General features: G+C 32.7%; 1 protein-coding gene across 2 annotated transcripts in view; it reads right to left on the bottom strand.

The window, feature by feature from the left end:
* LOC143057753 (E3 ubiquitin-protein ligase MIB2-like) overlaps positions 1-14,225 on the bottom strand; it is a 33,636-nt gene that overhangs the window by 5,450 nt on the left and 13,961 nt on the right. The window contains exons 5-14 of one of the 2 annotated variants that reach the window (XM_076231134.1): positions 13,229-13,426; positions 12,704-12,733; positions 10,570-10,757; positions 9,914-10,018; positions 9,162-9,266; positions 8,161-8,338; positions 4,756-4,925; positions 3,815-3,963; positions 1,979-2,135; positions 359-513 (exon numbers count right to left, since the gene is read on the bottom strand). In XM_076231134.1, the coding sequence (XP_076087249.1) occupies positions 359-513; positions 1,979-2,135; positions 3,815-3,963; positions 4,756-4,925; positions 8,161-8,338; positions 9,162-9,266; positions 9,914-10,018; positions 10,570-10,757; positions 12,704-12,733; positions 13,229-13,426 (1,435 nt within the window). The remainder of the gene's footprint in view (positions 1-358; positions 514-1,978; positions 2,136-3,814; positions 3,964-4,755; positions 4,926-8,160; positions 8,339-9,161; positions 9,267-9,913; positions 10,019-10,569; positions 10,758-12,703; positions 12,734-13,228; positions 13,427-14,225) is intronic. The other variant, XM_076231135.1, reaches the window with a different exon arrangement.

The following is a 14,225-nucleotide window of genomic DNA, read 5'->3' as shown; positions in this document are numbered from 1 at the left end:
GTTTAAAAGCAAACAATAATAATTATACATTACTCAGAAAAGTAAAAATTAAGCAGTATGTCCTTATTTTTAAGCGGTTAACATACATGATTACATTCTTCATCTCAAATACATTGTATTAAATTTTAGTTTTTTCAAAGGAGGCTTATTACTTTTTACACTCTAGTACGTTTGGTTCCTTAAAAATATTTAATTCTGTAATATAACGGTACATTTCAGAAAGTCATATAATTCATTTACATTCTTCTTGCTGAATTGATCAATGACTAATAGAACTGATGCAATTATAAAAGTGTACTGTATGCATAAAAACATTTTTTGGTTATATCTAAAATAACTGGTTTCTGTATCTGCTTACAATTCATTTTCCTTTAGGGCAGCAAACATAAGTGGATGAAAGCTTTTCTTGTTAACAAGGGTCAATTTGATATTTGGATGACTGAGTAGAATGTTGACTGCTCTATCGTGTCCTTTGGAAATGGCGTCGTGAAGAGCAGTATCACCCTCAATATCCTGAAATATTAAAAAAAACAATTTTACATAAAATACTACATATTGTAAAGTAAAGTAACAGTAGTAGACCGCTGTTCGAAATTTATTATTCGATTGAGAGAAAAAACATATCCGGGTTACAAACTAAAACTGTAGGAAATACATCAAATATAAACGGAGAAATACGACACTACTGAAACACAACACTAGAATGTAACACACACAGACACCAATGGCCATTTTCCCTACTTGGTACAGGACATTTTAAGAAAAAAAATGGAGGGTTGAACCTGGTTTTGTGGCTTGCCAAACCTTGCGCTTTTATAGCAATGTTGAATATAACATTAAAATTACAACATGACAGGACTACAGTAAACGTTGTATATTTATAAACTTTAAGCAACTTTGACAAAATATTTGCGTTTCATTCTTTTATTTTATTCAACAAAGAATACATAACTACACATGATATTTGTATATGCAAAATTGTTTTGTTCTTTTAATTATAATGCATTCTCGCACTGAATAAATAATAGCTCAACTGAGATTTCAAAAAAAATCGTTAGAGAAATTTATTCATAAGTCATGAACATGTGAAGAAAGATTTGCTTACCATTCCGGAGCACCCGAGATCACCCCAGGTGGTAGGGTTTGTGTTGCTTAGTCTATAGTTTTCTATGTTGTGTCGTGTGTACTATTATTTGTGTGTTTGTCTTTTTATATTTTTAGTCATGGCGTTGTTAGTTTATTTTCGATCTAAGAGTTTGACTGTCCCTCTGGTATCTTTCTCCCCTCTTTTATAGTATAACTCACCCTTAATTCCTGTCGTAAGATTTCTATAAAAGGAGTAACAGAATTTTGCACATGTACAATGCTCATCAGTCGATCAGGAATGCAAATCAAGGTTACAAACAAAAACAGAGGGAATCGTATTAACCCCAAACGGAGCAAGATCCGGTGCGTCGACAACATCTCTACCAATGTATGGGTTACCCGGAATGCAATTGGAAGAAGGACGCAGTCAGTAAATTTACATATAAGGACATTTATTATATTATTTAAAGATGTCTAAGACTACGAACAGATATATCATATCAATCAACCAATTCGTAATTGGGTTTTTTTTTAGAAGCAAATCTTGCTAAGAAAATTCGTATAGTGTGATGTATTAATGAGTTATGACAACACCAAACGATGGATGTGAATTTATCATATCTAAGCTTATTTGTAGTTGATTTGTATTATCTTTTATATCCATTTCGAGAAAAAGTCATTAATTATCCGGAGCACACATTCTCCGCCCAGAATTAATTGGACTGTGCATCTATTGCATTGAAATAAACATGTTTTTATTCTAATTTGTTTTGCCATGGTCCAATACATTCCACTAGAAGTGAAATGTGTTGATCTAGTTGGCTTTGATTATGTTAACACCCCCTAAGCCTTGATAACGAAAAAATCCGTCAATCCCTTTAAGTTTACAAACCTGTAAGTTTGGGTCACAACCTTTTTCTAGGACAGCTTTCAAAAGAGCAAACATTCCACAATAGCTGGCAAGATGAGCAAGACTTCTCCCGTTTTTAGCAATTCCAGTTACCAATGCTCCTTCAGAAACCAAAAACAACGCTAACTTTTCTTTGTTGCTGCAAAAGTAATTAAGAAACCTTCAAAATCAGATTTTGGAATATTTTTTAAAAAAACAATGAAAGAATCAGACTTTATGAACATGATATGAGGTCATACAGTTTTCATTTAGTTTAATAATGATCTTAAACTTAAGACAACATTTATGAGATGCTGTACGATTGCCAATACTAGTTATCAAAGGTACAAGGATTACCATTTAATACGCTAGACGCGCGTTTCGTCTACATAAGACGCTCAGATCAAAATAGTTACAAAGCCAAACAAGTACGAAGTTGAAAAGCATTTAGATTGAGGACCTTAAATTCCAAAACGTTTTGCCAAATACGGCTACGGTAATCCATGCTTGGGATTAAAAAACCTTATTTTTCGAAACAATCATAGTTTTGTAAACAGCAAATTTAAAAAAAATATAAATGACCATATAATTGATATTCATGTCAACACCGAGGTGCAGACTACTGGGCTGGTGTAACCTCGGGGACGAAATGTCCACCAGTAGTGGCATCGACTCCGTGATGTAAATATGTACCAAAGGTACCAGGATGATAATACAACTATCCATAACCATTCAAATAAAGGGTATACCAGCAATTAAAGGCAACCACTAGGACCTCTACGCAGAAAATCCCCATACTGTATAGTCTTCTTCACCAGGCTCCGACACGAAAATTATCAATTCTTATGAAAAAAACTAACGACCTAATTAATTTCATCAGAACAATTTACGAAAAACAAATATTATAACAGGAACTTACAAAATACATTGTACTACAATTATTGAATTATAGGTCTTTTACATGGAACAGACAAATTAAGAGAGTGGCGTAGTTCTTCATAGAGTGAATTTAGAGGGTCGGTTGAAGACAAAACTTTACGACAAAAGAGATGATTTCAGCTTTCCAATTGTGAACTTTCCATTTCTAAGTAGCAACATTCCAGCAGCACCTGCATACGGGGTATATATCTCCCAATTGATACGATATTCCCGTTCTTGCATTTCCTATCATGATTTTCTTGATAGAGGGTTACTGCTCACAAGGAAGCTATTAAACCAAGAGTTCCAAATGGTGAAGTTGAAATCATCCCTTCGTTAATTTTACGGACGCCATCACGAGTTGGTTGACCGTTATGGAATAACCGTTTCACAAATGATATCGGATATGTTCCTTACGTCGTAACTACAATCCCCTTCCCTTTCATGAATTTGACCTACCGAATTAGACTATTTACCGGATTAAATTTTGTAATCACATAAGCAACACGACGGGTGCCGCATGTGGAGCAGGATCTGCTTACCCTTCCGGAGCACCTGAGATCACCCCTAGTTTTTGGTGGGGTTCGTGTTGTTTATTCTTTAGTTTTCTATGTTGTGTCATGTGTACTATTGTTTTTCTGTTTGTCTTTTTCATTTTTAGCCATGGCGTTGTCAGTTTGTTTTAGATTTACGAGTTTGACTGTCCCTTTGGTGTCTTTCGTCCCTCTTTTTTTAATCATTTTTTCTTGAGATGATTAAGTTTTTTGTGTTGACTGTTGTACCAAACCTTGTTCACCTTTAATGTTTGTTTGTTGTTCTCACCGATGAATTTTGCCATTTGATAAGGGGTTTTCCCTTTGATTTTCCTTGGATTTCGGTTTCTATGTAATTTTACTTTTTAAAACGTGTATATCTACTTACGCTGCTGCAGCTATCAGCAGTGCTGTATTATTTTCGTCTGTCGTTGTATTGATGTTAGCACCACTAACTAATAGCAACTTAGCAATATCCATATGTCCACCGTGACTAGCTAGCATTAATGGTGTGAGGTCTTTAAACTTACAGTTAACCTTTTAATATACAGATTTGAAAAAAAACAATTGATCAATTGTCTTACATTTGAAATATAATATAAAGGCAGATATGTATTCCCTTATCTATTACCAACAGTAAAGATATATGGGGGAAAGAAATATAAGCTTTGCATAAGGGAGAAATATCTCCTTATTTAGAATTTATTTTGACCGTTAAATCTTTAAAACCATACCAACAATATCCGTATCTAATGTCAATGACGAGGTCCGTTACAACATATTGTTAGTTATAACATTAGTGATACCATAGACTAAATTTATTAATAAGAACATGTATTATGAGTTCCACACTTTGACAGCTAATAAAATTATGCAAATATTTTTCATTTAGGATTTCTGTTTTAAAATTTACCAACAATAATAACTTTATTGAAACAATCATTTCTTCATGATTAACAGTTAACATATTTTTTCTAAATATTCCGTTCATAAAAAAATCACAATTCAAGAACCGTTGTAAATGTGGGGTTTTATTGTATATTTTATTAATATGGTGAATAGTCTTTAATCAACGCGTATAAAAGTCAAAACTGACAAGGAATTGGTTCAACTACTTAACATTGTTTCGACTGTACTAATTCAAACTAACCAACCATATATTATTGGACGGTATCTATGTTTGCTTGTTTGTCTTTATTTCTGAGGAGTCAGGCATTCGTGATTTATAAAGTAGTTTTATTCTCCGTTTTTGTTTCTGTTATTCTCTTTTAATAGTGTGTTTGTTTATATTCACATAAGTCATCGTTCTAAAACATATTTGCTGTTTACCAAATCTTTCTTCATTTTAATGAATTGTTGTACTGATGCAACATCGCCTTTAGCACACGCCTGTATCATTTGTTCTGGACCAATTGTTTGGAGTCTTTGTTGATGACCTAAAACCACCAGGTTCGCTACCAAACGAGCAAGGCTATCTGCAAGGTCATCTTGGACATTCTCTAAAAAAAACAATAATCTTATTGCTATTTATTGGAATTGTATTGCCACGCTATTGTTGTAGTTACATCTTAACCGTCGTCACCTTTGAAATTTTAAAATTGTACCAATTCACATCACATGTATCGCACATTACTATTTTAACTAGAAGCGTATCTTTGCAGTCTCTGTTGTAAACAGCTATAAAGCCATGTTTTGAAATTTTGAAATTGTACAAACGTCTCTTTAATTATGATGTTCGGTTTTAATTGTTTTATTTCAAGATTGCTATAGTTTAATCAGAATTGATATGATTCATTTTACATCATAATCAGACTGATGAAGGATATATGTTATCCGAAATATTTATAGATAATTACATTTAATGTTTCCTCTTCTCGTTATTGGTGTTGTTTTGTATACTTTTCAGGCGTTTATCTATAATTTATTCATTGTATACATTTATCGCTTCTACGTACTTCCTCGTAGGAAAGATCATTGACTATTTCTCAGACGTTTGATATATATAATAGATGCATATATATGTCGTGTACATGTTGCGATTTTGTACAGGTTATAACATGAACAAAAATATTGTAATGTTATAACTTGTATAATGCAAAAATACAAGTTATAACATGTACAAAAGTACCCCATACATGTTTAACATGTACAAAATATTGCTTAAAAATGGTGTTAACTTGTACAAAAATTAAAATAAATATAAAGGAAGTAAAATGGACATTAAAATTTATTAATGAATAAAGAGCAACAATCAATAGGCCAGAACGTGTTTTCTCTTCACAGGAAAATGATCACAAAGTTTCAGAAATGTATTCTTCATGACTTATGTTGGCATAATGTGTTTTCATGTAATTGTATGTTTTATTCAGTCCGTCATGGCTTACATCAGTGTGACACTTAAAGCATACATTTTTTTTCTCTTTTATTTACTAAAGTACTTTACGCATACATTATCTTTGACATTTCTAAATGACAATACACTAGATACTAGTAACTAAATTCATCTGAAATTTTTAAGAACAATTCCTTAACATTTTGCGTAATACTCCTCGTTTTATAGCATGCAAACACTAAAGTAAGACTCATATGATTAATCTGTAAAAGCAAGAGAGATCTGAAATTGTTTTCATTGGACCACGCTTCATTATAAATACCTTTGAATCTACTTTTCAACATGTTTTCCCTTCATTATGACTTGTGTAAATTTATACCTCAAATTATTATTTTTTTGATAATTGTAAGCTATCATTGCATGAGACGAATGTCATTCTGATGTTTTAGATATATATATACTCTGCTTTGAAAGCAGGTATTGGTGGCCCTCTGCTGTTGTCAGCTCTATGGTCGGGTTGTTGTCTCTTTCACACATTACCTATTTCCATTCTCAATTTTATTTGTAGACAAATCTATCCTGGTTATCGGCTTATCAGCTTATGATCTGTTTTACAAATTCAAATGTGACGTAATTTTTTTGTCATTTTTTACAATTTCAAATATGACGTCACTTGGCGTTGAGGTTTAAACTTATTCGGATGTGCTGCATTTCGTCGGGTTATGTATTGTTCATGTATTTCGGTTGTTTCCTGTAATTAGGTAATACTTCTGTTTTATAATATATCTTTTGTATAGTCATTTTATGAAATTTACTGTTTGCAAAAGTATAAATTATTCTAAATAATAGGGATGTTCTAGTACCTAACAGAAAACCCTGGCCGTTTTTGGCACACCTTTTTTGAACTTTTGGTCCTCGATGCTATTCAACTTTGTACTTGTTTTGGTTTTCAAACTGTTGTATCTGGGCGTCACTAGTAAGTCTTGTGTGGACAAACTGCACTTCTGGCGTATTAAAATTTTAAACTTGTTGCCTTTTGTTAGCTATTATTCGTGTATTTCTTTGTCAATTATGTTCTCCTTATTATTTATATTGTAGTCCTGTAATGTTGTGTTGTCATTTTAATGTTATATTTCACATGGCCATAAAAGAGGGAGGTTTTGGCATGCCACAAAACCAGGTTCAACCCACCATTTTTTTCTTTAAAATGTCCTGTACCAAGTCAGGAATATGGCCATTGTTACATTATTGTTCGTTTCTGTTTGTGTTACATTTAAAAATATGAAACAACACGTTTAATAATTTATTGCGTCCGAAGCGCTTTTCTGGATTTACCTTCATCAGGAACGCTCAAAGCCAAACATTTGCAATCCGAAACGTTGTGTTTCCGTTGTGTCGTTTGTTTTCTCTTATTTTTGAGTGTGAATTCACATTACTATAAGACGTGTCACGGTACTTATCTATCCCAAATTCATGTATTTGGTTTTGATGTTATATTTGTTATTCTCATAGGATTTTGTCTAATGCTTAGTCCGTTTCTGTGTGTGTTACATTTTAATGTTGTGTCGTTGTTCTATATTTAATGCGTTTCAGTTTTAGTTTGTTACCCCGATTTTGTTTTTTGTCCATGGATTTATTAGTTTTGAACAGCGGTATACTACTGTTTCCTTTATTTGTCAAGAATAACCCTTCAATGTATTGATTTTAAGCAATGATGCACCCTTTTATCCTTTTGTCAACAATAAACCTTCAATGTATTGATTTTAAGCAATGGTGAACCATTTCAACCTTGAACTTTAACATAACCAATACAGTGACACCTTTAATAGATATAGGAAGATGTGGTGTGAGTGCCAATGAGACAACTCTCCATTCAAACAACAATTTAAAAAAGTAAACCATTATAGGTCAATGTACGGCCTTCAACACGGAGCCTTGGTTCATACCGAACAACAAGTTATAAAGGGCCCCAAAATTACTAGACAGTGTAAAACCATTCAAACGGGAAAACCAACGGTCTAATCTATATAAAAAAAGAGAAACGAGAAACACGTATAAATTACATAAACAAACGTCAACTACTGTACATCAGATTCCTGACTTAGGACAGGTGCAAACATTTGCATATATTGAGGTTAATAACATCTGTTGCAATAGTAGAAGCATATTTTTAGTTTTCAAATTTGTACAAGTTAAAATCATTTTTAAGCAATATTGTGTATAGGTTATAACATGTACGAGGTATTCTTGTACATATTATAACTTGTATTTTTGCATTATACAAGTTATAACATGTACAATATTTTTCTACATGTTATAACCTGTACAAAATCGCAACTTGTACACGACATATATATAAATTGCTTTCTATCAATATCTAAGTAATATAAGTTACGTCATACCAGCACCACGTCTTGAGGTTGCGAACGATGTTTCTTGTTTGCCTTCAAGTGTATCAACTTTCTTTCCTGGTGCTGGTATCATAGTAGCAGGACTATAGACCCAGACTTGCTGACCAAACTGTACAACAACATCACCATCACTGTCTATCTTCTCAACCTTTCCAACCTTCCCACATGCCTGATACATAAGTATAGTAAACAAGAAGGACACCAATGTATGTGTTGTCGGTGTATTGGGAACGAATTTAAAACAAATAAATACAATTAATGGTATGAAAGAGAAGGATAGTATGCAAAAATAACAAACATTTTTTTTACAAAAACATTTAGCCGGCAGATTGTGTATATACATTTCATTCAAATATGTCTAATTGTTGAAAAAGTCCACGGTACGTCATTTATAGTCCCATGAAAGAGTCATTGTCAAGGATCTTCTACATACACACGGATTATGGTATGATATAGTTAATTAACATAATTTGTTACCCTAAACATGTACAATTCCATTTTGTCTAGGTAAGAAATTAGGGATCTTTGAAAGATATGAAATCAACGGATTGTATGCAGATATTTGTTTATTGAACCTTCATTTTCAAAGAGTTCATAAATAACAAAGTAAACTGTTTCTCTTTATCGTATGATTTAAATGGAACGTTGATCGGACAGAAAAAGACGGGATTGTTGGTAGAGATAACTGTCATAACAGCACTTCACTGCAAGATCCCTGGCAGAATAATTACAAAAAATCTGAAACCTTGAAACTCTCCTGACTTGAGGTATATCTACAATGTGAGGCGCTTTAAATGCTGGGATTAAATTACCTCAAAAATTCAAATTCTGTTTCCGATTTAACATGGTAAACACATGGTAAAGGTACATTTATTAAACAAAGTATTGCTACCAAACATAATTGCGTCTACCACTGTTAAAACCGAAATAGAATACAAAACATATTTTCTAACGTTGCAGTACATGACTTTTTTTGTGTTACTTTATTGTACCTTCACCATGGCATCCTCCCAGCCACCGTGGCCTTTCTGTAACAATTCTACAGTCTTTGGTTCACTAAGGATCTTTACTGTATCGCCTGGTTTAATTTCATAGACCTACAAATAGTATATATTCGACAGGATATTATATAATAGTATCTTATCACGTGTTTGTCAGACAAAGCATTATTCTTTCAACCAATTGACAATGTAGTGCAATTATATATCAGGCAAGTAGTTATCTGAATATCCATGAAAGAAGATACACCACGAATGTTTAGATTGCAATGCAGAAACAATTCCTTTAAGCGTGGATGTAATCTTTTGAGCAAGCTATATATAAATTTGATGGTAGAATTGCAATGTGTTGCCCCTATACTCACTTTTCTACGTGCTCCTTACTAGAATTGATATGAAAAAAAAAACTATTCTAAGTGTATATTGGAAGAGAAAAAAACTATTCTAAGTGTATATTGGAAGAGTTACAATGTGTTGCCCCTTTACTCACTTTTCTATGTGTTTCTTACGACAATGGCAATGTGTTGCCCTTTTACTCACTTTTCTAAGTACTCCTTTCTAGAATTGTAATGTGTTGCTCAAATAAAAACTTTTCTAAGTGTCCATTGGTAGAATTGCAATGTGTTGCTTATTTATTAATACTATCTATTCTAAGTGTGCTTTGGTACAATTGCCGTGTATTGCCATCTAACGAAGTTTTATAAGAGCTCCGTAATTGAGTTTCTATGTGTTGCCAGTATACTCACTTTTCTAAGTGCTCCTTGGTAGAATTGCCATGTGTTGCCATCATATTCAACTTCAATGATTTCATCTGACTCTATGTTCTTTATTTTTCCTATCCGGCCGATACACTGCAATACAACGATTAGATTGACACTTTGCAATTGTATTGTCCACACGAAGCTCAACTTACTTTATTACTTTATGATAAAGTTGATACCATTTGCTTTTTTTACGGTGATCCGTAATTAACGAAATCCTAGGTTTTTGTTTACAAAAAATTATATAAATTGTCAATTAGACAAATCTGCATAAGAGACCAAAATAACATAAAAAATAACATCAGCTCATTTATACAAATAAGTATATCAAAATACTGAACTCCAAGATGAATTCAAAAAGTGAAAGTCCATAAATTTAAACTAAAACGGATATCAATGCTTATCAATCAACGTTACGAGTGAGAAAAACAACTGTTGTATTCCCGACTTCAAACAGGAATTTTTCAATGGTCTGTTAAACCTGGTTGTATTGTTAATGTAAAAGTCTTTATTGAGAAATATTGGCTTGATGCCCACCCAGTCGCATTATTCGCATTCATAAAAACCTCGCAATAATTTCTAAATATACAGTATTTGTAATAAGTTTTTTTTTTCGTTTTGTTTGGTAACGATTAACCTACCTCAGTCATGCGCATGCTCCATCCACCACGTCCACGCTGAACTTGTTTTAAGTCTTCAGCAGGAATGAAAACACACACCCGATCTCCTACGTGTAACACTGTGTCTACAGATGATGTCTCAGCTTCTTCAGTGCTACTTTCGTTCCCGTCAAACGTACTTGTCTCCTTTGTTATTCTGGCGGACGAATCTGTAATTTACTTAGTTTATACTTATTCAATGAAGAGATTTAACAATATGTAGCATTGACTATTAAATAAATTTCTAATTGACAGATGTACCAAAACGTTTCAATGCGCAGTTCTAAACAAATGTGAAGTATTAAATCTGAATTAAATTTCTACTAGAGATTTGTTGGCTGATGTTGTTTTGTTTATCAGCTCATAGACATAATTCTGTCATCAACTTTTTTTCATGTTTGTACCCCGGTTTAATATGGAATTAAGAATTAGATTGTAAGAAATGACTGTGATATTTTTTCGGCCTTTTCAAAATAACATAAAAAAAATGTGGTGCACACTTTAAAATAACAGTGGGTTTTTTTCAGATTTTTTTATATTATTTCTTCATAGACAGAAAAAATATTGCAGTCATTCCTTAAAGAGTGCATAGAAAGCACTTAGTTTTACATAAATTTAACAATATAAGGCAAACATCGTATCTTTCTTTAAGAATAATAAAATACAAAACGCCTTGCCGTTGGTTGCAGATAAAAAAAAAAAGGGAGGGGGGCTTTGAAAACAGTATTGAGATTCTTCAATTTGTTACACGTAGAAAACCAGAAACTATTAGTGGCATTTTTTCCTCACAAGACGCGCGTTTCATCTACAAATTACTCAACAGTAACGCTCGAATCAAAAAAATATAAAGACAAAATTAAGCAATGAGGACCTAAAATTGAAACTGTTTTTCAAAATACAGCAAATATTATTTAATAGGCCACGTTTGGTTAGATGTGTTGTTTGGTTACTGTGTCATATTTTCTTTCTATCAAATTTAAATTAAAATAATATAAGCATGTATGTTCAATCATTTTTTTAAAGTTCATGATGTGGGGCGTATGTCATTGATGCAGCAACAAAGTCATTCGGAGTTAATCATAAATAGATTAGACCGTTGGTTTTCCCGTTTGAATGGTTTTACACTTGTATTTTTTGGGACCCTTTATAGCTTGTGGTTCGGTTTGAGCCAAGTCTCCGTGTTGAAAGTTGTACCTTGACCTATAATGGTTTACTTTATAAATTGTTATATGGATGGAGAGTTGTCTCATTGGCACTCATACCACATCTTCCGATATCTATTGGCATATAAAGAGAATAACCGTCAAGTAGAATTGTAAGTGCAAGCTTTAGCAGACGTGACCCTGGTTCATGAGCTGCACGCAACTTAGCTGTAAATGAATTATTAGTTTAGTTGGTTTGGAGAATTTTGCATTTTGCAGAGTTTCACAGCGGTCATTACCAAATTCTGATGTCAACTTCCTACATAATTTCATTACTAACAGGGGCCTCAAACTAATTGCTAATTCAGTTTCAGGACGATTTAACCCATACATTGGAAGCTTTTTATAAAACTTGAAAAAAATATAATCACACGATCGACTAGTTTAAATATACTGTATTGTTCGAAATGACAAACGGATCAGACACAAGTTTAACAACTTTGTAACGACTTCGCCAATTACGTGATGCAGCGTGCTGAGGAAAGAACAGTCTAACATGCAGTGAGGCAGGCTTAAAATCTTAAAAGCTATAGTGTATGCAGGGAAGTGGTTCAAAAATCGTGTAAGATATCAACTGAAATCTGATGTAAATGTGAATACAGTTTGACCAAAGAGTAGACAATAAATATCTGATATATAAAATAGCAGTATTTATATGTACCTTCATACATAACATGCTACTAGTATAATGTGTCAGAAACAGTTGTATTCAATTTGACTTCATTTTGTACGTCTGAGAAACTATGAATGAGTTGTAAAGATAATTTCACCAAATCATGTGGAATTGTCACATTTCAAACCCTAATTAGACTTTTAAGAGCAGAAACAGTTTATTGAACCATCCGAACCAATGAAGAAAAAACACAAACCACTAGAAATTGTATAAACCCGTTTGAGCAAAATTTTATATTTACCTGTTTGTTTAGAAGGTACGTCCACTGAATCTATATTTTTGTAAGACTGATATATATATATAATATATCATATGAGATTTTTTATTAACAACACACTGTAAAACTTGAATCTCTATTATCTGTTTTCAAAACTTGAAATATTGTTAGACGTTAAATATATTTAAACAAGAATCAAAATCAATGGTAAAATTTTCAAAAGAGCCTTCTCATGGGATATCTGATTATTTGAATACTTGGTCGTTTAAAATAGTGATGAATTGATTACCAGACAACATTTGGTTAAAGAATATAAATAAATAAAATAAATAAATAAATAATCTTTGTTTCAAGAGGATGATCCCATTAGTTAAAACTAATCTTCCTGAGAGTCCTCAAAATAATAATAACATATTTATAAGTACATAGAGTATTATAAACGATTATGTGATAATATTTGCAAAAAAAAAGTGTTTATGTAAAAACTTGGACACCCTCATGAGGGACCTCACAAAAAACAAAACGTGATAATGTTCATGACGTACTTACCAGGTATTTCCAAATGATCCCTGTAATAATCTGTTCCCACTCCTGGTTCCATAAACTTTAGATCCACCTTTCCACCAGCTCCTAATTTATAAACATTAACTTCTCCATTTTTCCATGTGACCTTGACAGCATTCCTTGCACCAGTGTCGCCACCATAATTTCTTATTTCCGTGACCTTGCCTTCCGATCCTAGACCGCCTTAGGTGAAAATATACATGTTATGATATAAAAATAAGAGTATGATTTGTTCATTCAAAACAGAAAACTCACTACATGCACAGCCAAAAAAAACCAAAAAGTTTATTAGGAACATATCTTTGGGTTCTTCATCTCCAATACACAGTGAGGCGAACGCTGTCAGATAAGGAAATTCTTTGAAAATCTTCAATTAGGTGAAGAGATATTAAAGGGAAACGACACTACGTACAAAACGTTATCACCCTCGGGCGATTAAGAATTTGACATATTGAGTTATTATTCAAGCGTTTCAGACGTTCTGGTTTTTATGTCGTTATGCTGTGGTATTAAGGGTCTATTTTCATTTCCTTCATTTCCTTTATATCATATTTTGTTGGAATGAACCTTTTCAGATAAAGCCACAGATCAATATTGTCTACACACAGCCAATAAACACAAATAAAAGTGTTGTTACAACTTCACAGATTCCATATATAATGACTCATGATCCCTTTAAGTACAAATCAATGTCTCTATATATAGCAAGGAACTTTTGTAGTCTGCTGAGTATTAGACATTTGCGGAAACTGTCATACATCTACGATTAGGATTACAATTACACTTACAGGTAACATTCAAATCTTGGGCTTTCTCAAGGTGTAAAATTAAACCGTCGATCCAAAACAATGTTACGATAGTATATGTTTTTCTGTAGTTGACCCACGTTTTTTTTCTAATATATTTGCAGCAATGTGTTAACATTAATTATTGTATACGGTGATATCCAGGTTGATAATGCTGTAATTGAACGAAGTATGAT

Source organism: Mytilus galloprovincialis, chromosome 13, assembly GCF_965363235.1.
Source record: "Mytilus galloprovincialis chromosome 13, xbMytGall1.hap1.1, whole genome shotgun sequence".
Lineage (NCBI taxonomy): Eukaryota > Metazoa > Mollusca > Bivalvia > Mytilida > Mytilidae > Mytilus > Mytilus galloprovincialis.
This window is presented reverse-complemented; position numbering and strand designations above follow the sequence as displayed.